The sequence below is a fragment of the Microtus ochrogaster genome, chromosome 8 (genome assembly GCF_000317375.1).
Source record: "Microtus ochrogaster isolate Prairie Vole_2 chromosome 8, MicOch1.0, whole genome shotgun sequence".
NCBI classification, from domain to species: domain Eukaryota; kingdom Metazoa; phylum Chordata; class Mammalia; order Rodentia; family Cricetidae; genus Microtus; species Microtus ochrogaster.
The window spans coordinates 88,370,670-88,397,979 of NC_022015.1; the positions used below are offsets into that span (position 1 = coordinate 88,370,670).

Below are 27,310 nucleotides of genomic sequence, written 5' to 3' on the forward strand. Positions count from 1 at the left end.
AGCCTACGTCCATCCTGGGTCGGAGCTTCATCGCGTGTGCCTCAGAGAGCAGAGCTCTCACATCTCCCCGCAAGAGGGGAGCATCGTGTCTCTCTGAGGTGTCTGCCCCCGAGAGGAGAGCTGTCGAGTCTCTGACCTCACTTCCTCTTCCGCCCAGCTTTCTGCTCCGTTCACTCCTCCCACCTACGTTCTAACCTATCAGGGCAAGCAGCTTCTTTAATCAACCAATGACCTTCCTCCATCAGTCTTTATAGGCTCTTTTTTTTTTTTTTCCTTTTCTCGAGACAGGGTTTCTCTGTGTAACAGTCCTAGCTGTACTGGAACTCAATTGGTAGCCCAGGCAGACCTTGAACTCACAGAGATCCACCTGCATTTTCCTCCCACGTGCTGTGATTAAAGGTGTGCACCACCCCTGCCTGGCTCATTACAGGCTCTTAAAGCTACAACGGAGCAGCCAGTAAAGACGGAGGTCTCAAGATTATTTGCATCCATAGATGGCCGTGAGCTAGTGCATGCAGTTGTTATGGTGTTAGTTTGGTGAGCTTCTCTCACTGAGCCCAGAATTTTCATCTGTGAGTGGGACAGAGGCCTGCATCAGAGGAAAGGTTGTCACAGGTTCCTACAAGTAATTGTTCATTTTCCTGCTCAGCTGACATGAAGAAAGCTTGCAGTTATTAGGTATTGTGTTAACTGAATCATTGTCTTCCTTTACCCTTTTCAGGATGCCGAGGGCCAGACAGGGTTTTGCCTTTTAAAGGCACCATGGGAAAGGGGGAGCTATACTGAGAGGCCAGGTGGGGCTTTGGCAGATAGAGGGGTAGGAAAGACTGTTGCTGGTAGGTACTTGAGTCTGCAAGAAACACGATGTGTGCAGGTGCCTGAGACAAAGCACACATTCCCATCTTATGAGCAGACACTGAGTGTTTACCACAGGCTGAGAGGGAATGGTAGAAAATGCAAGGCTGGATCTTTTCTGTTGTATGCCTGCTGTCAGTGTGGGCAACCACACCAATGCACAGGATGATATCTAGACATTGTGAGCTCAGGGACGGCCACTAGTACTCACTTCACATGTGGTGCTCAAATGGGACATTGAAAATGTGCTGAAAGAGTGGAGGAGTGATCTGTAAGCTGATGTGTATGTTCAGGAGATAGAGTGAGCCAACAACCAAAGCTCCCCAAACTCTGCCGAGCCATATGGATAAGGTGGAAAACAGATGTCCTTCAGCTGACCAGGTCAGAGAAGGCCTCCAGGATGGCAGTACAAGTGGATACTGGAAGCTGGAGTGAGAAACACTAAGAAAAGCAGGAAGGGGGTGTTCCTGTAGAGCAGTGCAGAAGCCCATGTTTGGTGGACTAGGGAGAAGATGAACGTAGGGTTGAATGTAGCCGAGGAAATGAGCTGAGTCTGTGGGCTCCCAGGTGGTTAGATCTGAGAAATACTAACTGTTCCTGCTGAGGCCTGTCTGGGCCCCAGGAAGCAGGTAGGGTGTAGGGTCCTAGGCACCTTGTAGGCCTGACGTCCCACTAAAGTAGTACAGGGGGCCTGGGGACAGCTGTGGCCAGGATGATGGAGGAATTTCTACAGTAATGGGATTGGGCCTAGCTTTGTATCTCAAGAGACAGAGATATAATCAAGTTCTACTGAAATAACAAACATTCTCAGTCATTAAATATGTAATTTAGAAACAACAGCCTATTTGTGCTATTGTCTGAAAGTGCTGACTTCTTTGAGGCAGGTTTGTTTGTTAAGACATTAGGCATTGTTGCAGTGTTATAGGAGTTATAGGAGGCTGGACAATTGCAGAACTAAAGGGCCAGATGTAGGTGTGGAGGTCATTTTTGTGGGGGAAGAAGCACTCTGCCGAAAGTATCCTGTATCATTTGCCTCTGGTTGTTGTTGTAGGGGCCACTTATTTGTTTCCTGGCTGCTCAAACTCCCCAAAGAACCACACAGAAACCGTATTAATTAAATCACTGCTTGGCCATTAGCTTTAGCTTCTTATTGGCTAACTCTTACATATTAATTTAACCCACCTCCATTAATCTGTGTATCGCCACGTGGTTGTGACTTACTGGCAACATTAGGCGTCTGTCTCTGGCTGTGCTTTCATGGCTTCTCCCTGACTTCGCCCTTCTTTCTCCCAACATTCAGTTTAGTTTTCCCTGCCTAGGTTTACTCTACCCTATCACAGGCCAAGGCAGTTTCTTTATTATTAACCAATAGTATTCACAGCATACGGAGGGGAATCCCACATCAGGTGGCTATAAAAGTTGCCATAAACTAAGTGGATTGAAACAACACACTGTTTTGTAGAATTAACTGGATCAAAACCATGCATATTATTATCTTACAGTTCTGTAGGCTGAGAGTCTGACCCATGTCTCACTGAATTAAAAATAAGGTATGAGCAGAGCTGGCTTCTGCTGGGTTTCCAGTGAAAAATCTCTGATCTTTTCTAGTTTCTGCAGGTCTCCTCTATTCTTTGGCTTAAGGTTCCATCTTCACAGCTCATAATGGCTAGGCTAGTTTTTTTCCCCTCATGTTTCCTTAATCAGATCTGATGTGTCTCCCTTCCTTGGTTCCATTGGACCCATTACTGGTTGTTTTTGTGTTGTTGAGACCAAATTCCTGCCAGAAACAACATAAGAAAAGATTTATTTTGGTTCAAGATTTCTGAAGATTCAGTCCGTAGGTGATTTAAAATGTCTTGAAGTTGACAATGATTAGCCTGTCTGGGTAATTTAAGAAAATGTCTCTCTTGTTGCCTATAATTCTTTCTTTAACCTTACCCCTCCCCCCACCATGTAATTTAACATTTTCACAGATTCTCAGGATTAGGACATCTTTGGGGAGCATTATTCTGTCTTCCACAATTTGTTAGCCTTGTTCTAGAAACTGAGGATGTAAGGATTAGGAGGAAAGCTACCCAGCTACCCCAGGTACCACGGAGGAGCCTGTACCCTGTCCCTGTGCAGCCTCCATGGTGCAGAGTGTGTCTTCTTCTTGTTCTTCTTTCATCTTTTTTCTTTTTGGTTTTTGAAGACAGGGTTTCTCTATGTAGCCTTGACTGTCCTGGTACTCACTCTGTAGACCAGGCTGGCTTCGGAACTCAGAGATTCACCTGCCACTGCTGGGATTAAAAGTGTGCACTAACACTGCCTGCATGTGCCTTCTTTACTTCCTAAAGTCCACTGAAGTTTTTGGGCTCAGCTTCCGTGTTTCTTCCTCCAGGTGGCTCATTTTCCCCACCTCATTTAATGTCCTAGACAGTTGTTCTCATAATCAACAAACCTCCCCCAAACTGGTCCCTTCCTAAGTGCTGCCATTAGATAAAATAAGGTTTCTCCACATTGCTACATTTTAGAGCCAATATTCTTTGTCTTGGGACGCTGCCCAGCATATGGTTTGATGTTTATTCACAGCCTTGTGCTGTGCCCATCAACTGCTATAGTAGTCTGTGACAATTAAGTATCTCCAGATGTTTCGAGATGTTTCCTGGGAAGTAGTCTTGGGGGTTGAAAATCACCAGATGGAAGTTTGACTTCTGTATTCTGTGGACATGACGACTGTGTCTCAGAACCTGCAGAGGTATCACTACTTAGGACATGCTCAACACATCCTGGCTGAATGCAATCGTAAATCTGTGTTAATTTTCCCTAAGTTACTGCTTGTGAGAAGCAGATACCTGCTTTCCATAGCCCAGTTATTCTAGAAACACCTGGGAGCCTTGGAGAAGTCACATTCTTAGGTTCTAATCAGAGAGTGAAATCACAGTCTGGAGGCATCTTCATTGTTAAAGGTGAAACATCTATTTTTCAAAAAGAATTGGCTTGCTGTGTGACCTAGCAGCTTCTCTCCCTGGAATACACCCAGAGGGATTAAAAATAGAGCCTGAAACAGATGCTTGAATACAAAAATATCCATGAAACATATATTTGCCTCAAATTAGGAGACACTCCAGCATCCGTAGACAGACGGGGAAACCTGTATTCAGGGGGCAGGATGTAGTTCAGTTTGTAGAGTGCTTGTCTGCAATGCAGGGCTCAGAGCTCTATTTCCAAGTGCCACATAAACTGAGGGTGGTGTTGCATACCTATTACTTCAGCACTTGCATAGTAGGGATGCTAGGGTCAGAAGTTCAGAGTCAGGTGTGGATACACAGAGAATTCAAGAACAGCCTAGGTAGGCTACATGAGACCTGGTTTCAAAACAAAACAGAAATATGTCTGTATAAGCAAATGTTCTTCAGCCCTAAAAAGGAATAAATTTCTGATGTGTATTATGTTATGGCTAGGCCTTAAAGGCATTGTTCTACATGAACTAGGTAAGACACCAAAGAGAAATGACTTTACCAAGTAGATTCTACTTGAGACAGAAAACTGAAGAGAATGAATGGGGAAGTTTTTTTTGTTTTGTTTTTTTAACAATTCGTGTTTACATTTTGGGATGACAAAAATGTTCTAGAGATGGCTAATGGTGACATTTATAGAGCAATATGAATTCTCTTTATGCTACTGAATTTTACACTTAAAACCACCAATTTATGCTATTTTATGATGCAAAAAGAGTTTCTACATCCCAGCAAGCTCCAGAAATCAGTAGTGTAGGAATGGGAATGAAAACCATATGGGCCACATGAGTTCTGATGGCACTTTCAGGTCCTTAGCAGTTGGAATGGGCATACCTACCCTAGTTCACCTGCTTACCCTTCTATGAGGTTGCGTGTACCACCCTCTGTAGCAACCAGGCAAGCAAACATACAACTTTATAGAGAGTAGACAGGCTTCTGAGAGGGTGCCTAGCTGGTGGGGACACTCATCTGGGTGTCTGATATCCTGTTTATGGGGCAACTCTTACCCAGTTCTAGCTGGTTCTTGCCATGTGGGAAGCCTGACTATGGATAAGAAGTCCAGAATCTGAGTTGTTTTTTTTTTGTTTTTTGTTTTTTGTTTTTTGTTTTTTTTTTTTTTTTTTTTATTTTCGAGACAGGGTTTCTCTGTAGCTTTTGGTTCCTGTCCTGGAACTAGCTCTTGTAGACCAGGCTGGCCTCAAACTCACAGAGATCCGCCTGCTTCTGCCTCCCGAGTGCTGGGATTAAAGGCATGCGCCACCATTGCCCTGCTCAGAATCTGAGTTTTAATGGAGAGTGTCCTTATGTTTAAATATTAGCAACTTGTTTGCCAAAGATCAGGCAAACAAACTACATGTGTGTCTAATTGAACGAACCCTGCAGGGGTCTGGTCTAGTCTTTGGCTTCTGAGAGCTCACAGACTTGAGCCCTCCACTCTTCCCATCTATTACAGGATGCTCTGACCCCGGTGTTTTCCTTTGATCTTATGAACCTTTAAGAGCATTAAACTTGTTACAGACAGGCCAGGGAGGGGCAGGAGCACTGGCATCTTCAAGTTGGGGTCTTAACTCTGCCATCTGTGAGATGGGTTGACCTAAATGACTTCTTTCTTCCATGTGGCTTGGTAGTATAAAGGAAGAAAGAAAGAGAGAAAGAGGGAGAAGGAGAGAGAGAGAGGGAGGGAGGGAAGAAGAGAGGAAGGGGGAAAAAGAGAGAGAGAGGGGGAAAGAGAGAGAGAATGAATGAATGAATGAATGATTATGTTGGGCTCAGGGCATGCCACTGGCTTGATCTAAAGCCCAGAAGCTGGTGGAGAGACTCATGGGAGTGAGATGCAGGCTCTGGAGTTTTGGGCAGCACCAATATCAGTGGCATCTTTCCATTTCTGCAGGGGGTGGAGGAAAGCGCAAAGGGAAAAGCAAGAAGTGGAAGGAAATCCTGAAGTTCCCTCACATCAGCCAGTGTGACGACCTCCGAAGAACCATAGGTAAGGAACACTTTAGCTGCCAAAGTCTCTGTACAACCAGGCCAGTGCAACTCAGCTAAGCAGATACAGGAATTCTGGCTCCACCTGCCATCTTTGGCTAATGGGCCAAAAATGCAACCAGTATTTGTTCACTATTTGGTATGTGCCAGGATGAACTGTTACTTCCCTGGTATCTTTGAGGCAGGTGTTGTTATTTTATTCCAGAAGGGAAAACTGAAGCACAATGACTGTTTAAATGGCCCGCAGTATTCCAGATCAAGGGAGAGCAAAGAAGATGGGCCATGGCTAGCTGGATTCCCCAGGCAGAACACCCTGATTTTCCTAGATCCCATGCATCCTGCTCTTGGGAGGCCACTCTGTTTTAGGCTTACCATCCCTCTTACTTGGGAGGCTGGTCTTCATGATGGAACCAGTAGCCTATTGACTCAGCCTAGTTGTCTTTAGACCTAACATGGGCTTAGCTCCTGCAGGGACTAGTAAACACACTAAATGGGTCTGCTGAACTCAATATATCTCTGCCATCCAGATGAAAAAAGTCTGCATATTTTTCTTTACTGAGTTCATGTACTTCTTAAGAGTATAAAAACATGCAAATATGATTTGCAGGGATTTCTGGTTCCAAACAGGAAGGAGTAGATGCACTGTTCTCTGTCCCTTTCTACCAAGGGAAACTCCGGGAAACAGACGATTCTAGAAGGTAGAGCAAAGGCAGATGGGTGAGGACATTGAGATGTGAGGAATAAAAGGTTTTTCTTTTTGTTTCTGTTATGTTCCTGACAAAGTCTTGTGGGAAGCAAAGCCTAATATGCTAGTGCATATGGACAAAAAAAGCCCTTCTTCACCAGAAAAAAAAAAAGAGCTAACCTGTTCCTTCTTGAAAGGAGCAGATAGGGCTGGATAGTTGGCTCAGTGGTTAAGAACACTGGCTGCTCTTCCAGAGTATCCAGGTTTAATTCCCAGAACCCATATGGTAGCTCACAACCATCTGTATCTCTAGTTCCAAAAAATCCAATGCCTTTTGTTGGGTGCCTTAAATACCAGGCATGCACATTGTATACATACATATATGCAGACAAAATATCCATCACCTAAAATAAAGTATTTAAAAAGTAAATGTTTAGAAATGCACACACAGTGTAACTTGTATACTGTGCACACAGTGCAGACCTGCTTCTTTGGCTATACCTGCATTGACAAACTCACTTAGACTTTGTTTTGTATAGCCTCTGTATACAATATATGTATATGTATACTATATATATGCAATATATATGTATAATATATATATATATAGTCTATAATCATTGTAGATCACTATTACAGATAACATGGACTGAGTGGCTTGAACTATAGACTGAAATTTCTGTCCTGCCTGGTCTCGCAGACTTTCAGTCCCTAAGAAACACACAGAGGCTTATGTTAATTATAAACTAGTTGGCCTATTAGCTGAGGCTCATTATTAAGTAGCTCTTACAACTTAAATTAACTGATAATTTTTATCTATGTTTACCCATGTAACTTGGTACCTTTTCTTAGTAAGACCTTTTCATCTTGCTTCCTCTGTGTCTGGCTGGTGGCTGTGTCTCTGCCTTTCCTCTTCTTAGAATTCTCCTCGTCTGGTCACCTTGCCTATACTTCCTGCCTGGCTACTGGCCAATCAGCGTTTTATTAAACTCATATGAGTGACAAATCTTTACACTGTACAAGCACATTATCCCACAGCATTGAACAATAGATGTTCACTTTTGTTTCATTCTAGATGTCCAAGATGAAGGAGCATTTCTGCTTTGTAGATGGTTTCCTTGTGTCCTTCACAATAGAAGGAAGCACACTTTCTCATTCCTTTCCCTGTTAGGGCTCTGTTCCCATTCATATGGCTCCTCTCTTAATCCATTGTGTTGGATATTAGAGTTCATCAGGTGTATTTTGATAATGATGCAGACATTCATTTCATTAGTAACCTGATCCTAGATCCCAAGTCAGCATCTTCTTCCTTTCTACTTTTGTTCTCTGAGGGACATATAGCTTCTCTTTTGAAGGGGAGCTAATTGTCCCTACCTAGACTCCAGCTATATCCAGGTATTTCATACAAGTTTAGGGGCCTTCATTGCACCCTTCTCTCCTAGGGGGCTTCTTGCTTATCCTTCAACTCCTGGCTTCCCTATTCTGTTCACTTCTGGGTTTGAGGTCTGGGAGCACAAGATTATGCTGTCAGAGTTCCTGGACCATGGACCCTTACCCAACAGCTCCACCGTGTTTAAGTCCATCTTCAGGTCTCTTGGTGGAGTCTCTACCCATGGGTATGAGAACCAGGCCTGCTGTGTGAGAATGATGTTTCAGTTCTCTGAGAGGGTGTTGAAAAGCCTCTGTGTGTTGATGCAGTGTGGAAGAGGCTGGAAAAAACAGGAAGGCCCATGTAAGCTGAGGGACTGCCACACATGGGCCTGGGCCAGGGGTTGGGCCTTCTTGTCTGTTTATAGTCTGTTGCCGTGGTGTTTGCCCAGCCACTGCTGGGGTCCTACTGGAAGGCTTTCTTACATAAAAAATCCCATTTCTTTTCTAGACCAATATACAAACCAAACAGTGGCAAACACCAAGTTTGTTTTTCTTGTGGACACATGAGCTCATTTTCTGAAGCTCCCTGGGAAGATGTCCCAAGATAGACTCTGAAAAGGGCCCACTAGGCAGTGTGGGGCGGTGCAGTAGAAAGGCTGTGCAACAGAGAGAGGAGCCAAGTTCACAAAGACCCTGAGATTCTGCTTAGAATCATCTAGAACAGTGGCCACTGAAAGCCACAGCCTCTCCTGCCTTCAGCCTTGCCTTGGGCAGCCACAGATCCTCTCTACCCAGACCCCCAGATGACTTAAGAAAATGACAGCTACTACTCTGTTGCACCCACACCCACATCCACTTTTCTATCCTGCTCGGAATGAACCTCTAACTCTGACCTGTGGGTTGTAGGTCCTAAGTGACAAAAAGCTTTGGCTGGGGTGAAGTCTAAGGACCCCTTTTCAGAATAATACTTTTTACATGTGCAAAATGGAATATACAGAGTTACCAAGGAAATCAGTTACTTTCAACTACAGTTATTAAATACCTTTAAAATATAAAATATAGAAATGTGTGCGCTTTTTGTTAATACTTGAAATAACGAGGCCTAACAGCTGGTTAGCAGCTATTGTGATTTTACATCTATGATGAGTATAAATGGTATTTTTGGATATCTGCAGCAACTAAGATATGAATGACTATGCAGTTTCTGTTGGTAACAAGTCCCAGGTATTGCTAATATCGCCATGGGCATTGTATACCTTTGTAATCAAAGGAAGTGTGAATTTTTAGGCAGACCTTGATGAAAGGCTGGGTGATAGATTCCTCCATGGGAGTCCACAAACCCTTGGCAGCACTGTCTCTATCTTGCCTTCTGCAGTCAGCCCTCAGTGTCCTTGGGTCGTTGTCTCCTTCATCCACAGATGCCCTGGACACTCTGTTGTCCTGTGAATTCCTTAAGCTTGTTTTTATCTCTGGGGTCTTTGCCCTTGCTATCCCCTTTATCTGGAATGTCATTTCCCACACTTTGTTTTGCCAGAGTACTTTAAGGTCCCAGAAGAAATGTTACTTCCAAAAAGAAGCCATCTAAAGAAGAGCCTGCTATACTTGCATTTTTTCACATACAGCTATTTATTAAATGGTCTGTGCTCATAAACCCATTTAAAGTCATCTTCATTTATTCATTCATTTGTATGTTTTCTGTCTTTTTCACTGGACTAACTGTTCTGTGCTAGAAGTGGCTGTGTTTTACCTGGTTCACTCCCTAAGTACTGCCTGGCACATACTAGGGTTTATTAATATTGGCTGGATGAAGAATGACACAAAATATTTAAATTAGGGCTCTTTTTAAAAAAGTTTATGACATGTATTTGCTGTGACTAAATTTAACCTCAGCTAATGTTTTTGACTTAAAGTAATGAAAGTTTTTAGACTTAGGGGTTTAAACTTGAAAGTATCTAATTTAATTCTTTTCTCTACTCCTATCCTCAAAGACAAGAAATACCAGGATAGTCATAAGAGCTAAGCCATGATCTTTTTTGCACAGTTTTAATGCTGGAAAGGAGGTGTGGGATAAAATCAGGTTTATTTAATACAGTGCACTCACAATACAGAAACGAATCAGTGACACCACTGCTAGTCCAGTTGCCGCCGCCTCTTGCTTCCAAGGGAGATGGGAAAGATCTGGAGAAGGTCACCAAGCCATGGCTTCAGTGAGCCCTCCACAGTTCAAGAGAGTGTGTGATCCTTACCCCCACCCCTGGGTTTTATTGGGTCACACGTCTCCGAAGAAGACTATGTCCGTTGGGCTAAGTCATCCCAAACAATTGTCCATTGGACCAAATTCCTACAACACTGTTTAGGATGGTAAGCCTGGGTTCCTGTTTCAGTTCTTGGCCTTGTAAAGCTACAACTTGGGTGCTTAGTACAGTAATGTTAGTTTTATAGAGAATCCCTAACTCAAGGAATTTGGAATATGCTGTCTAAAACCTCCTTTTCAGTTTATAAGTGAGTGGGCAGGCTTTCAGAGCTAAATGACCCTCCCAAGACAGTGTAATTCTTTGGCTTTGAACTACAGCTTTCCACTCCCTAGCACCATCTAACTGCAAACATTTGGGCCCTATGCTCCAACCAGTACCTAACCATGGAGACTCATTATGCCCTCCATGGAGAAGATATTTCGTCTTTTTCTTCTTTATTGTGCCTTGTATATTGTGCATTGCGTACTTACCTACTTAGTCAGTGATGTTTGCATTTGCTATGTGCCACCCACCAGGGATGCAAAACAGATTCTTGCTCCCTGGAGCGTAATCACAGCTGAGCATAAGACAGTGACTAACACAGACGTGATACCTGACTGAGATCATTCCACGATGGTGAGGGACTAGTTGTTGAGCTGGAGAAGAGTGGCAAGCGTTTCTACCCTTTATGCAAGGTTTTCAAGGATCTGAACCCCACTTCCTCTCCATTTGAATCTCCACTGTGGCACAGTGAAGTGGGTGGAGAGGACAGATGGGTTGATGAACAGATATAGTGGCTGTCTGGATCTTACTCTCTTGGCCTAGACATCAGAACAGTGATTGGCAGTACTAGTATTAAGACAGGAATTCCTTCCTACTTGTATCTGCTTTTCCTGTTTGCTCCAGACTTGAGCTAAGTGATTACAGTCACAGCTGAATGAGAGAGGAGGATAGGGCCCAATTACAACTTTATTAGTTAATAGGCTAATTATTCATGTTAGTTTGTTAAGAGGACCCAAATCAAAGAAGTTCTCAGAATGTCCAAAGATTGAAAGACTGAAACCATCACCATAAAGGTAAAAGATTGTTGAGGGCTGCAGATGTTTCCCAGTGATATAAATGGTTCTGTTGGGAAAAAGTGTAGGATTTTATTTATGTATTTATTTAGCTCAGGATCATTTTACACTTTATTCCTTTATTTTAAAAAAAAAGGTAGAAAGGGGCATGAGTGAAAGAGTTGATTATTTTACCATTTGTCAATATTTCTGTATCCAAAAGCTATATGATAAATCAAAGCCCTTTCCACTCCTCTGGGGTGACACTTGTGAGGAAGGAGGCTGTTGGAAGAGAATGGCTGCTATGCTTAGTGTGTTACCATTTGCTCCAAGGCTGGGGAAAATAGAGTAGCTCTGTGGAGAGAGCCTTATACCAAGTGTTAATTTTTCTGAGGAGCAGTTAACAGGATGTCACAGCCTGGTGACATCCCCAGAGGAAAAGATAGGTTCCTATCAGGAAAGCACCCAAACCATACTAATTTGAATTAGCCTGTTTATTGGTTATTAATTCAATTTCAGTCAGCAGATATGTGAGCTCTGAGTCACCATGCTAGGTTCCTGGCCACCTGGCAAAGTGATGTTGCTGGGAGGGATGGTCTCATTGCTGCTGACAAGCTCAAAGAGTTGCTCTGCTGCTTCAAGTCGGGGGTATGGAACAAGTTGCTGATTTCTTTAAGTTGTAGCTTCTTTGTGTGGAGGGAGACATTTCTGTCAAATTGGTAGAGCTATTTCGTAGGCAACAGACTATCCCATATCATTATTGTCATTTTCATCATCATGTTGGTGCTGATTTAAGACCTTTTGAGAGGACTTCTGAATTTCTCAGAAAAGTTGCACTGTGTAAGTGATGAATGGGGCCATCACTTTCTGCCTGACACCGGTGGGTGAGTGAGTAGGTTCAGTGTCCCAGAGATTGGAATTATCTGAGCCATCCTTCTTCCTAAAACACCTTCCCTTGTCCATAAGTTTCCCATGTACCTGCCTGCTTTCAATTGCACAACATATCCCAGAAGACTCAGGGTTACCCAGACTACTCTTCTGGCTAGAAAGTTTTCTTAAAAGGACATATATATATCTCGGAAGCCCTGGCTAGCCCTGAGGCAGGCACTTGGGGCCTCAATTTCATTTGTAAGATAATTTTGTAGAGAAGACATGTGATTGGTATAGTTACAAATAAGTATAGCCAGACTTGATAACACATAATTACAATCTTGGAACTCAGGCAGTAGAAGCTGGAGGGGATTGCCACAAGTATAAGTTCAGCCTGGGCTAAGTATTGAGACTGTTAAAACAAAACAAAATAACTTGATGCTGGAGAGATGACCCTGTGATTTAGAGCACTCCTTGCAGAGAAACTAGGGTTCAATTACCAGCACCCATACGGCATCTCACAACTGGCTGTAACTCCAGTTCATGGGGATTTGTTAATTTCTGACTTCCTCGAGCATCAGTTGTGCATGTGGTACACAAACATATGTGCAGACAAAACATCCACACCCACAAACAAGTTAATTAAAATTTTTTTAAATAGAAAAGCAAGCGAACGGAAAAACAAACAAGCAAACAAAAGTACTCTCAAAACTCCAAATCAGTCAGTGAATGAAGACTAGATTCCATAGTTGCTGTAGAAAATTATTGCTTTTCTCTTTGGTGACTTTGTGCTCCTAGAAGGGTTTGTAGGCCAGAGGGGACAATCACATGAGTCTTTCTTGTCCTTGTGACCCAGTGCCTGTCAGACTGGTAGTGACCTCTTGATTTTATTACCAGGGTAATCAAGTGTCTGTGCACGTCACTGCTGACCTTGGGGTGATAAGGCTACATCACATCTGTCATTCTGCCACTTAACCATGCTCTGATAAAGCAAAACATCTGCTTGTCTTTGGAGGGCAAGATAATTTTAGATGTGGTAGGTCAGGTGACTGTGTGCAGCTGGCACCTTGTGAGGGTGAAGGTGGATCAGTTCCAGGTTCCGGGTCTTTATTACCTTCACAACACGCTTGATGCTCTTGAAGGAACCGCCTGGGCTCAGCATTGATGAGATGATTTGTGCTCTTGGTCAGTGGGTTTCTGTTGTAATTTAGAAAAAAGAAAGTGGCGTATGAGAGAGAGATGCCATGTGACAGAGCTCCAGAGGAGGGATTTTTTTTTTTTATTGGGGGAATGTGAATGGGAAAAGCGGGGAGGGGAGAGTGGAGACTGGCCTCTGGCGACAGGAGTGACAGAAAAGAAAAGAGGAGAGAGAGATAGAGACAGAGAGAAAGAGGGAGAGATAGGAGGTGGGCAGGACTATTTTAAAGGTGAACATGGTGAATATGCACAGGAGGTGCTCTTAGTGGCTACAGCTGAGAAAGTATACCCCAACATCAGGCCAGTACAGAGGCCCGAATACTAACAGTTTCTGCTTTTGCAATTCTCGGGATGGGGCGCTGGCGGGGGTTTCTAGATAATCTGGACTTGGGGTTTTCAGGGGCTACTGTGTAGGAAGTGTGTGGGTATTACCTATCTTACCAGGCCTTTGTTACTTTCTATATTTGGTTTTCTGTATAAAACTTTATCTCAGGACTAAAATGTAAACTCCACTGTCTTACATTTTCTAGAAAGGTTTACTGGATCTTAGAAATTCAAGTGACTTGCTAAGGCAACTCTGAGGGAAATTTCCCACACTGTAACAGTTTGCCAGAAATTCTGTGACAAAGTACCACACACTGCCTAGCTTAAAAGACAGCATTTATCACCTTGGGGTTCCGAAGGCTGGGAATTCAAGTGCAAGGTGTCATCAGGGATGGGTCCTTCCTACAGACATTCCTATCCAAGCTTCTGGAAGTTTGCTGATCTTTGTGCTGCCTTGTAGATGTATCCCCCATCTGTGCCTCTTTATCTGCATAGGTGTGTGAGTGCTTACATGTCCCTTTTCTATAAGTGTGCAAAAAGTCCTTTTGGCTCAGGCTCTATCCTAATGACTGCATTTAAAACCCATTGCTTCTACGTGCTTCCTTTTCAAAATAGGGGTACATCTTGGGTTACTGGGGGCTAAGACTCCAACCTATCTTTTTGAGAAGGCTCAATTGAACCCACACCATACCTTCTCTTGGGACCCATGGTGTTCAAGGAAGAGGGTATGAAAGATCTAGGTTCTGTAGGTCTAAGGTGGTACCTTCCTCCCTCTTGCAGGCCCAGGCTTATATGTTGTTACTGGGCTACAGGAATAAATGGGAGAGGATTATTTCCCTAGCCATCTTACATGGTGCTTTCCAAATTCCTCATTTTGTTGTTGTTTCAGTGATAGCAGCTGGTAAATTACTTTTCTTAAAAATATTAAACTAGCCAGGTGGTGGTGGTACATGTATTTAATCCCAGCACTTGGGAGGCATAGGCAGACAGATTTCTGTGAGTTCCAGACCAGCCTTGTCTACAAAGCTATTTGTAGGACAGCCAAAAACCAAACCAAACCAAACCAAAACAAATGCACTAAACTTACCACTTAGGTCTAGCTATAGTTAAGACTCTTTTTTGTTTGTTTTTTTGAGACAGGGTTTCTCTGGGTAGCTCTGACTGTTCTGGAATTTGCTCTGTAGACTAGGCTGGACTTGAAATCAGAGATTTGCGTGCCTCTGCCTCCTGAGTGCTGAGATTAAAGGTGTGTGCAACTACTGGGCTCACGGTTAAGACTTTTAAGTAATGTCTTCTATCTTTTTCCTTATGTCTCTTCTACACAGTTTGGTTTACTTATTCCTCTATTGTAATGCTTGGGACTGAATCAAGGGCCTCCTGCATGAGTCCTGAAACTGATCTACACCTGCACACTATTCTCTATGTATTAATTTTTTTCATTTCTCTCCCCACCCCACTCCTTTTCTGAGTAGTGTATATGTATTGTGCATGTTTGTTATTGTTATTGGTGATGGTGGTGATGGTGGTTGTGGTTGTTGTGGTGGTGTGTGTGTGTGTACGCACGTGTATAACTGTGTATATGGAGGCCAGAGGATACCCTCAGCTGTTATGGTTCCTCCACCACCGCCATTTAGGAAGTCCAGAGATCTTCCTGTGTTGCCTCTTCAACTCTCTGATTATAAGCACATACCAACACCCCATGGCTTTCCTTTAAAACCAAACCAAACTAAACAAGCTTGGACTCTGGAGGATCAAACTCATGCTTACAAGATAAGCATTCTACTCCAAACCCCTAGCCCTTGTTTCTTTTTTTTTTCTTATGTGATATAAAACTATTTTCCCTGTCATTAAAACCCTTCACCATTTGTTATATTTATTAGGTATCAATGGGAACATAATAATGAACGAGGTACAGTGTCCATGTTCTCACGGTGGCTCTTCTATAGGTGGGGGCTACATCAGTGGAGTATTGGGAACTTGCCTATTACTCCCAACCCAACATTAGCGAGATGTCCCTCCTTTCCCTCCCTATCACTTATATCTTGCATGTGTCTTTGTCAAGTTTTCTTGAACACAAGTCCTTGGTCATAAATGGTGTGTGTGTGTGTGTGTGTGTGTGTGTGTGTGTGTGTGTGTGTGTGTAGGTTAGGACATCTTGAGAAGTGGGGTCTCTTCCACTTTTGAGTTCTAAGGATTGGACTCAGGTCATCAGGCTTGGTGATAGAGTACCCTTATTGGCTGAGCTATCTTGATGGCTCTTCCCCACCCCCATCCCTAGTTTTGGCATTACAGTGTTCAGATGAAGTCTTTGCATTTCACTGAGCATTTCAGTCTTCCAACTGATGTTGAAAAGCCACAGTGATTTTATTTTCCCTTGCAGTGCATAGGATTCAGCCCAAGGCCTTGTGGATGCTAGGCAAGGACTGTACCATTGAGCTTCTTCTCTAGCCCTCAGTGTTGTCTTTTTATATGCAGACGATATCAGAGCACTCTGTGAAACATTCTCTCTGCTGCCTTCAGCTCCTCTGCAATGTTCTGTGTTCACCTTTATACTTGTATCTGCAGACACTGTTAACCTGACCCATGAAAGGGTGTAGTAGGCAGATGACATGTGATCAGCCTCTATCCCTCCAATTCCCACTCCTATCTCTGCTGTGTTCCAGGACCCAGAGAGTTACCAGGTGGCAGGGTCAGGCCTTTAGCAGTGACTCCTGGAAAGCTAAATCATGTGGCATTCTTCTCTTTTATGTAACCTGAATGGAACCTTTTCCCTCAGCCCATTGGGCCCCTCAGATCTCCATTTACTAACTCAGCAGGCTTGGCAGCCCTGGGTGGTATCTCTAAGCCCATCTCATCATCCTCTTGCCTCCAGGTGGGAGACTCCTCATCTACTATACACATAAAGGTGATAGCCAATCCATCCACTAGCCTGTAGTCAGCTTTTACTCTAGGCACTGGGGCTGCCTAGGTTGGGAAGATGAGTAGAAAACACACTTGACACTGGTTCATAGCATGGGCAGTCAGACAGGTATGATGTATAGTCTCAGAACCAAGAATCAGAGGAATAGCAAGGGAAAGGATCAGAGAGCCAGGAGGGTGTTAGTTGAACAGATGACAGGATAGGAAACTCCTAGTTCCTAGTTCAGCATAGTTAGCACCATCTAACTGGGTGATTCCTGTGGAAATATCATCTCTACTGCAACACTCCATGGACTTGAGGCCACTTCCCAGTTCTGCCTCAGGGATAGGGACCTAGAGATGCAGAGAGAACAGTGAGTTCCTGAGTTACAGAGCTCTGCAAAAACAAGGCCTAGGTTCAAACACAGCCCCAAAGCAAAGTCATCTCCATGCTGGCTATGATTTCTCCAGGGATATGGATAGCCTTAAGCATATTTGGGAGGTCACTATCCATACTCCTTTGGTGAACCTGATGCAGAAAACCAAGTAGATTAAAAATATACTGATGAGGCCACAGGCATCATCTGTGAAAGATTAGCTCAGCTCTGGTAGCTTTTGAAGTCACATGTGGGGTGAGAGGAGATGGCCAAAGAGTGCCCTGAACAAAGCAGGCTGGACATTCAGGACTATGAGAGGTTCGTTTACTTCCCTTTCAGATATTTATGATTGGTCTGCTGTGTGCTCAGGAGGAAGGGACATAATTCATTTATATAGACAGGACCACATGTTTTCCACTTCTGATGACACTCACCCCAAGGTTCAGGTGGCAACATAGGACACAGAGCAGCTAGAATTGCTTCCCACCTGCAGCCAGGACAGTGAAGACGATACCAGTCACGGGATGTCTGTGGCATCACCTGCCAGAATTCTCCAGGCTAAAAACTGTTCTGCTGCCCACCTGTCTCTTCCCCGTTCTTTCCAGGACTGGCTTCTCGCTCCCCTGCTGTTTGTTTGTTCTCTCACCCTTTCTCCCTGAAGGGATCCTTGGAAGGTGGCAGATGGGCATGGATGTCATCCTATCCCTTTGCCTGCACTCTTTGCTACCCCACCCAGGAGTCTGACTCAAGGCTATTCCAAGTGAGGCCTGCATGGTGAGGTATTTTTATAAACCCCAGCTGATAGGAATCAGACAAGTGTGGGATGTGGAGGAGGCCCCTCACGTCTCATGGTCCCATTGGCTGGCCAGCTACAAGATTCTCTCTCCTGGGGCTGCTGGTGTCTTTTGTCACCATCTGATCAAGAGAGGTATAGCTCTTAACCTTGCTGACTCCCACCTTCTCTTACCAGGAGCTCCTCTTGGATTCCTGTCTCCCCACAGTGTTTCTGCCAGCCTCACTGGGTAGAAGCCTCAGCATTCCTGTCACTGTTGATTGGGTCTCTTCTCTTTTCTATCTCATCGTCTTTATACTTGCCAGCCTATAAAGATTATTGCAGTAGTCTCTCCACTCATCTTCTGTTTCTAATTTTTTTTATCCTTTTTCCCTTCCTCCTTCCCTTTATTCCTCTTTTTTTTCAGTGTGTATACGTATTGCATTGTGCGTGTGTTTGTGCATGATTTTTGAATGTGTGTGGATGCACATATGAATGGATGTAGGTACATGTGTGTGTGCGCATACATGTGGAGGTCCAAGGTTAATGTTGGGAATTGACCTTCATCACTCTTCCACCTTATTCACTGAGGCAAGGTCTTTTAATCAAATCCAGAGCTTTCCAATGTCTGGTCTTGCTAGTCAGCTTGTCTTGGGGATCCCCTGTCTCCCACTTCTAAGGCTTGAATCATGCAGGCTGTAGAGTCAAGCTGGGATGCCTCTTGCCATCTGCTGACCACTTGAGTGTCATAAGAGAGAATTGGCTTATTCCTGGGCCCCTCTGAAAGATCTTATGGGCCATATGAGTTTTCCATTCTCCACATCCCAAAATGGGCCACCATACCCACTAGGTGTTTACAAGAACGTAGTAGCATTTCAATTATATTTTAATAAATAAAGATTGCCTGAAGATCTGAGAGTAAAATAGTCCCACTGGTCAGCCTTATAGACCAAGTTATGGTAACACACACTTTTAATCCCAGTAGAACAATGACACATATCTTTAATCCCAGTAGCCACAATGACACGTGCCTTTAATCCCAGTGGTGCACACCTTTAATCCTAGCCCTAGAGAGGAATATAAGATGTGTGTGTGTGGGGGGGAGATAACTGTTAGAAACACAGTCTCATTCTGAGATTCCTGGAGGCAGAATTGCCATTTTCGGACTGAGGTCGAGATAAGAACTAGTGGCTGGATGTTTTACTGTTTGGATCTTCAGGTTGGACCCCAATTTCTGACCCTGAGTTTTTATTAATCATCCTTCATTTGGTGCCCAACTTTTTGGGATATGAATTCATGAAAATGCCATTTGCCTGAGGCTTTTTAGCTACCAGCCTAGGTCAGAGTTGGGAGTGCAATTCCTGCTCTGGGCGCTGGACCCAAATCTAGCCACCCGGGTTTGAGAGAAAAACTAGCACTCCCAGCTCCCATCTGTCCCACTTTAGCTTCCATGTAAAGAGGAAGCTGGAAAGATGGCACTGGTTGGTCTTCTAGAGGTCCTGAGTTCAATTCCCAGTACCCACATGGTGACTCGCAACCATCTGTAATGAAATCTAATGCCTTCTTCTGGCATGCAGGGATACATATAGACAATACTGTATACATAACACATAAATCTTAAAAAAAAAATCCTAGGTAGAATCCCTGGCAGAATACCATACTCACTCCCTAAAAAAATCTTCCATAATTCACTTCCAGCAGGCTCCCAAAATGGTGCACCAACATGGGCCAGCTATATTATCCACATAAAACCTGAGAGAGCTTGGAAAAAAATTCTAGACACACACAAAAAACAGAGTTTAGCACAGATTCTTAGTAGCTGCATTTTTTTTTTTTTTCGGATGGGCTCTGTCTGCTGGCAGCAAGCAGGGGTGCTGGGGCTCCTTTAAGAGAGGTCTTCCTGACCCAGCATTGACAGCAAAAACTGTGTGGCTCCTTTAAGAAGGCTTTCTGGTTTGTGCTAGTTGCACGAACAGCTCTTCACAAATCACCTCCCCCCAATAAAAAGCAGGAAGCAGTTTGGAGAGAACTATGCCCAATTTCCTCAATATTGTTTATAAATGTTTGTTTACTTTTAAAGGGGGATATGATATAGAGATGAACACTTTGCATTGGTATGAATCTTGGTTTATTAAGACAAATTTAAGGTCAATATATATATATATATTTATATGTATTTCTGCTCTTGATTAAGGTATTGTGTTTGTGAAGCTCATTTAAAAATGAATATATAGTTAAGAAATATAGGTTAATAGATAATCATTTATAATAGTTAAGCTTGTAGTCATGTTAGTTAGCTTTTCTAGGTATATAGAGATATATTTCAGATGGATAGTTAGTCTTTAAACCTTTCAAAGACTAACAGAATATAATATGGCATTTAAAATGTGTTAAAAACTTAGGATTTCAGCTGGACCAGGACTGAACGAGCATGTGATCAAACTGGACTTTCTGAATGTGGCTGACAATTGGGGTTGACTGAGAAACCATTGATAAAGGCACTGGGATTTGTCTCTACTGCATATACTGGCCTTTTGGGACCCAGTCTATTTGGATGCACAGCTCCCTAGGCCTGGATGTAGGGGGGAGGGCCTTGGACTTCCCACAGGGCAGGGTTCCCTGCCCTCTCTTAAGGAGGGAGGGGGAGGTAGGAAAGTGAGTGGGGGAGCAAGAGGGGAATGGGAGGAGAGGAGGAAGTGTAAATTTTTTGAATGGAAAAAAAAGAAAACCCAATTATCTATAATGGTTTAAGCTTACATGTATCGTTATTGGAGCATATACAGCGCGGGTGCATCTATGTAGAGAAATTATGTAGATACATTTTTAAGGGACCCTTCTATTTAAAATGAAAAGCCTTGAAATGAATGCTTCTTTTGAACACATGTAAATTTCATAGAATAAAAATATGTCTTAAAAAAAAGAACTTAGGATTTTTCATGGCAATGAGACACATCTGTTCCTGGCAGCACCAATCTACTTCAAGATGATGGGCATTGAAAAGGCTCCTTATGGAGTTTGCTAGTCATCTGGGCAAGAAACTGCTCTTGCCTGGACTGCTTGATATTATGCTGTATAAACTGGACATTCAGGAACCACAGAAGAATGACTGCTGAAGTTGCCTAAAGAAGGTGAGCCAGTACTTCAGGGATCTTGCTTCATGAGAAAACTGCCAGACATTTTCCAGGACACAGAAGAAAGCAACTGATGAACTTTGCCAGTACAAGGCATAAAAGATCTTCAAATTTCCTGCTTCATAGGAAAGTCTGCCAGATACTTTGGACTGTAGACTGAAGATAGGTGCCCACAATGTTACAGAAGAACTTTGGGTGACTGTCCAGGCAGCAAGATGTCTCTGTCAATTCCAGAATTTTGCAAGTTGCTTGCAATGCACTTTCTTTTAACTTAGGTAATATTATTCTTCTGGGGTCTTTGATGGAGTTGAAGAATAGATAGTTAAAGTTTTCCTTAGTTACGATAAAAGATAAAGTAGTTATAAATATTGTAACTATAATTCTTGCTTGATAACTGTTTTGTTTTATGCAGTTTTGCCATGTTAAAGTTAAAACCTTCCTTTTATTTATGCAGAAAAGGGGAAGTCATGTGTGATACCCCTCTGTATGCTGTGAATAGCATTGATTTAAAGAATCTGTTTTGGGCCTATTGCAGTTCAGAGTAGGGTAATGTAGGAATTCCAAGCAGATAGAGACTAAGAGAAGACATATAGCCACAGAAGGAGAAAGACATCTCTGGGAGCTTGCTTGAACCTTGCCGTGTAGGCTACGACTTTGTGATGATGCATAGATTAATAGAGGTTGGTTAATTTAAGATACAAGAGCTAGCTAGCAATACGCTTAAGTGATTGGCCAAGAAGTGTTGTAATTAATACAGTTTGTATGTAGTTATTTTGGGTCTGGGCTGCTGGGAAATTAACAAGCAGCCTCTGCCAATACAGGAATCTGAATTCCAGTTTTTTAGACAGAAGTTTCTGTCCTGCTTGTCATAGCCATTCAGCCCCAAAGAAACAGAGGCTTATATTGATTATAAACTGGTTGGCCTATCAGCTCAGGCTTATTATCAAGTAGCTCTTACAACTTAAATCAAACAATAATTCTTATCTATGTTTAGCCATGTGGCTTGGTACCTTTTCTTAGTAAGACATTTTCATCTTGCTTCCTCTGCTTCTGCATGTCGGCTGTGTCTCTGCCTTTCCTCTTCCCAGAATTCTCTTAGTTAGTTGTCCCACCTATACTTCTTGCCTGGCTATTGGCCAATCAGCATTTTATTAAACCAATACGAGTGACAAATCTTTACAGTGTACAATGCATTATCCCAGAGCACAGTTCTTATGCTTTCACAACAAATACCTAACTGCTGAACTATGTCTCCAGTCTGTAGCTGCACCCCCCTTCTCTTTTCTTCTGTTTCTTACTGTCTTTATATTCAGAAAGTTTTGACTTCTCAAAGATGTCAAAGTGGAGGCTCCTGGCATACATAAGTCCTATGCCTGTGGTTCCTTTCCTACATCTTCTATCCACACTCTGTCTGGTTATGTCTCAAACCAGTTTGGTTGACTACTCTGCACTGGGGGCTGGTTTGTGTTATATGTTATTCTCTCTCTTCTAGAAGAGTCTGTAGAGTGATATAAAACAGATTGGCCTCCTTAGCCTTGTTCATGCTTTCCCAGTGAATATTATGTGGTATGCCAGTTTGACACATATATGCCAGTGTGTGTGTGTGTCTCTTTCTCTGTGTGTCTCTATGTGTGTTTTATGTGTGTGACTGTGTTTGTGCACACATGTTTGCATGCATATGGCCGCCACTATACTGGCTGTGCTGAAGAGTTGCTGGCTGTTTTGGATCCTTCCACTTGCACATATCTGAGGAGAAATGACTCATAACCTAGAAGATCAGCAAGGGAGGGCAGTGGGGCATTGTAGAGGGCCTGGGAGAACCAATCTTTTGGCATTTTTTATATGATAGTGTCTTCTATCAATCCCATAGGCCATGGGTTAAACAGGCTTGGAGATTTTCCAAATATTTATAGTTTCTGCTTTCTAACTCTTTATCTTCAGCTAGATCACTCTGGGCTCTTTTACACCCTTCTTTGCTGGACAGGGAGGCCCAGCGGTACTCACTAAAAAAGGCCTTTCCTCCTAGGACATAAACTTTCCCAGGGTGGCAGAGACTGCTTGGCAGAAAAAGTCAAGGAACCCTCCTAGCTGTTTCCTTGGATCTTATAAGATCCTTGCTGTGCAAATAATTGACCACTTAGTCACACTTAACTATTGAGACCAGCAGGTGATCTTTTCACTCTTGTTTTTACAAATGAGGCTCTGAAATTTTGCCTCAGTTGCCCACTTACGGGCCCTGCCTGGTTGGCCCCAGGTCCCAGTTGCTTCTCAGATCACTGTCAGTTTTAACCTGAGATTTGCTAATCCAGGCAAGCTGATTTTCTTTGCTGCCTGGTGGGTCTCTTGCCCATGTCAGACTCCATTTGCATGTAGGTCTCCAATTCTCTGCTTCCTAGCACTTCCTAGCACACCTGACTCATTTCTTCAAGCCTGCATTTGGGCACAGGAATATGAGGTGGTGCTAGAAGTGAGTTGCTTTCTTGTCTGAGCTGGTATGAATTTGCCAAATCAAACATGTAATAAATGCCAAAAACCATTTTACACGGTTGCTTCTTAATGGACCAAGCCCATAATTTTCCATCGAAATGATTCCATTGCTCAAAAGTGACTCTGACACAGAAGCTGGCCACAGTATCCTCATCACAGATTACATTTTATTTGAGCCAGAGTTACTGCAACTCTATGTAAGGAACATGCTACCTGATGGAAATCCTGCCAACAAACATTTTTAGCTGCCCATGTGGTGCAGAGGGCTTTCTGAAGGTTTTCTTTGTTTGGCTGAAAAAGAATGCTTGTTTTGTGAAGTCCCTGCTGGGTTTCACTGGCTTTGCCAGGAAACCATGAAATGAATCAAATCTCACCACAGCAAAAGCCGTTTGGGTTTCACAGATGCATTTGTAGGAACAATTGCAGATTCCTCCATAGACAGCTTACTTCTAGCATGTAATTTTGTGTGTGTATGTGTTTGTATATTCACATATGCATACTGATGTAGATGTGGAGGCCAGGGGATATGCTTAGGAACCTCAGGAGCTCTTCTTTTTTTATTTTTATTTTTTTAGGTCAGGACCTCTCACTAGCTTGAAATTCATGGTTCAGGCTAGGTCAGCTGACCAGTGAACTGCATTGATCCTTCTGTCTCTACCTCCCTAGTTCTGAGATCACAAATATATGCCACCCACATTCAGCATTTTTTTAAAAATTTTTTTTCAGCATGAGTTTTTGGGATTGAACTATCTCCAGACTCTTAGCATGTAATTTTTGATTAGAGCATGCATCAGGCCTAGTGGAAGAATTTGGGCAGTCTGGAAGGAATTTGGTTGGTCTTCTGTCCAGGTCTATAATTTGGCTGGGCAAGAACATTCAAGCACTAACTAGGCAGATGTTTAGTGTTCTTGTGTTCCCGAGTCAAGGATATTCACAGAGATAAGTGATGAAACTTGCAGTTTCCTACTCAGTGCCCATGTCAGAACTATAGGGGTGGCAATCACACCTCTTGGGGTGAGAGATGATTTTGGGTGGTTTAGCAGTGACTGAATATATTATCCATTTGTTTTAATGTACACTATAAGAAAGGAAATCACAACTACAGCATATATGTTACAGCTGAGAAAGGCTAAGTTGATAGGTATGAAGGGGTCTTCGTTAAAATCCAAAATAAAGAAAGATACCAAGTCAGTACCCTTTCAGACGGTTTAACAAGAGACAAGTTCTTAAGTCAGCCTCTCCTCATAGTGCGAACAAAGAGTTTGCTCTCACAAACCGAGAAGATTAGCTTGTTATTTGGCAGTGTGATCCTATGGGACCACCTTGTGTATCTTTGCTAGCATCTTTCAATGTAGGACATGACCATAGTGTGATGGTTGTCACAGTTGTATATTTTGACTTTGAAGGTGGCTCATGTGTGATTGATATCTGTAAAAGATGTTCAAGTATGTCTCATGTAGGTAGGATCTACACTTGTGTTATCATCTAATCGTCAAGAGGTCTTGGACCATCCCTACTGTGAGCTGAGTTGAGGAAACTGAGGTTCATAGATGTGACATGATTTTCCTGGTGTCATGTGATTATTACCTGAGAGAACTTGGATGGAAGTCGGACCAGCTTATTTCCTGATTCTAAACTCTTAACCACCATGCCACAAAGAAAGAATTGATTCTTTCTGTCCTAGGATATACTTATGGCAAGCTTCTTGGGTGAAGTGACTGTGGGTAAATGGTAGGGTGTAGTGAGGGTTTATTGAGGCTAACATAGAATATTATCTGAATGTAGACATGTGATGGTTTGAAATAAAATGACCCCCAAAGGGAGTAGCACTATCATTGGTAGGTGTGGCTTTGTTGGAATAAGTTCCGAAATAACCTCTTAGAGGCTGAATAGGCATTATAAATGCTTGGTCAATAGCCCAGGATTCTTACTAACTAGCTCTTATATTTAAAGTTAACCCATATTCCTTACTTACACTCTGCTACATGGAAGTATCTTTATTAACATGGTAAGTTCATCTCCTGTTCCCTCTGCATCTGGCTGGTGACTGTAGTCAGAAGCTGTTTGTTTGTTCCCAGCTGTTCAGACCTCTGAAATTACCACACGAGAACTATATTATTTGCAGTACTGTTTGGCCAATTGCTTAAGTGTATTTTTGGCTAACTCTTATATCTTAAATTAACCCATTTCTATTAATCTGTATATCGCCATGTGGCTGTGGCTTACCAGCAAGGTTTCAGTGCGCTTTCTCCTGTGGGCGGCTACATGGCTTCTCTTTGACTCTGCCTACTCTCTCACTATATCTCTTTCAGTCTGGCTTTACTTTGATAAGCCATTGGCAGAAAGCAGCTTCGTTATTATCCAATAAAAGCAGCAATAAACAGAAGGACTTCCCATACCATTTCTCCTTTTCTCTTTAAATAAAAAAGACGGCTTAACTTTAACATAGTAAAATTACATATAACAAAATAGGTATCAAGCAGGAATTACAGTTATAATATTAATATCTACTTTATCTTTTATCATAGCTAAGGAAAATTATAATTATAACTATCTATTCTTCAACTCCTCAAAGACCCCAGAAGGATATAATATTACCTAAGTTAAAAGGAAGTGCATTGTAAGCAACTTCCAAAACTCTAGAATTGACAGAGACATCTCTCTGCCTGGACAGTCGCTTCTGTACCATTGGGGCATCCAAAACCATCTTTAGCCTACAGGCCCATAGTATCCAGCAGACTTTTCCACAAATCAGGAAATTTCAAAGACAGTTTCACCTATATTGGCAGTTTGTTAGTCACTTTCTTCTGTGTCCTGCAGAATGCCTGGCAGACTCTTTCATGAAGCAGGGACCCTGAAGGACTGTCTCACCTTCTTTAGGCAACTTCAGCAGTCATTTTTCTGTGGGTCTTGTATGTGTGCCACCTGGTGCTTATAAACCCCATTTAAGAGTTTGGTAGCAGGGCCTCTTAAAAGAGCCACCCAGTTGTTGCCACTAATGCTGAGTCAGGAAGCTGTGTCTCTTAAAGGAGCTGTGCTTCTGCTCACTGTCAGCAAACAGAGCCCACTGGAGAAAAAGCAGTTTGTTGACAGAGTTTCTGTCCTGCCTGGTCTCGTAGCCATTCAGTCCCAAAGAAACACATAGAAACTATATTAAGTACAAACTGTTTGGCCTATTAACACAGGCTTATTATTAATTAGCTTTTACAACTTAAATTAACCTCTTCCTTGTCTGTGTTAGCCATGTGTCTTGGTACCTTTTATCAGCGAGGCATTCTCATCTTACTTCTCTGTATGGATGGTGACTACAGACTTAGCCTTTTGTCATTGCAGAATTCTCCTAGTCTGGTCACCCCACCTATACTTCCTGCCTGGCTGCTGGCCAATCAGCATTTTATTAAAGCAATATGAGTAGCAAATCTTTACAGGGTACAAGAGCATTATCCCACAGCAGCAGTTACTAAGAAGTTGAATTTGACTCCATTTTTGTGTGTTTAGAATTGCTTTTTTAAGCTTTGTTGGGTCTTATGTGGAAATTCAATTGGATGTTTTTTCCTGCCCACCTGTTCACAAATAACCACTCAGTGTAGTAATATGAGCAGCGGGGCTGCGTCCCCAGCACCCCAGCCGCCTGGCTAGCTTATGCCCCGAAATAACAACACATAAATTGTATTCATTTAAACACTGCTTGGCCCTTTAGCTCTAGCCCTTACTGGCTAATTCTGATATCCCAATCAACCCATATCTAATAATCTGTGAGCACCAGTCTTACCGGGAAAGATTCAGCATGTCTAACCTGGCGGCTTGCTTCATCAAGTGCGTCTGCCTGGGAGAGAGGAGCATGGTGTCTCTGAGCTCACTTCCTGTAGTAAGGGGAGTGGTGGGGCTGCGTCCCCAGCACCCCGCTGCCCGCAAGGCTAGCTTTACCTGAAATAATTACACGGACACTGTATTCATTTAAACACTGCTTGGCCATTTCTATCTAGCCTCTTCTAGGCTAACTCTCGCACCTGGACTAGCCCATCTCTAATAATCTGCTGTAGCCCACAAGGTGGCTTACTGGGAAGAT

The 27,310-nt window shown here is 42.9% G+C and overlaps 1 protein-coding gene across 2 annotated transcripts in view; it reads left to right on the forward strand.

Annotated features, from left to right (window-relative positions):
- The window catches only part of Grk5 (G protein-coupled receptor kinase 5), a 205,384-nt gene that overhangs the window by 79,894 nt on the left and 98,180 nt on the right, over nucleotides 1-27,310 (forward strand). Inside the window, exon 2 of one of the 2 annotated variants that reach the window (XM_005352574.2) lies at nucleotides 5,746-5,841. In XM_005352574.2, the coding sequence (XP_005352631.1) occupies nucleotides 5,746-5,841 (96 nt within the window). Of the gene's footprint in view, nucleotides 1-5,745; nucleotides 5,842-27,310 lie in introns of those variants that run through there. The other variant, XM_013348191.2, reaches the window with a different exon arrangement.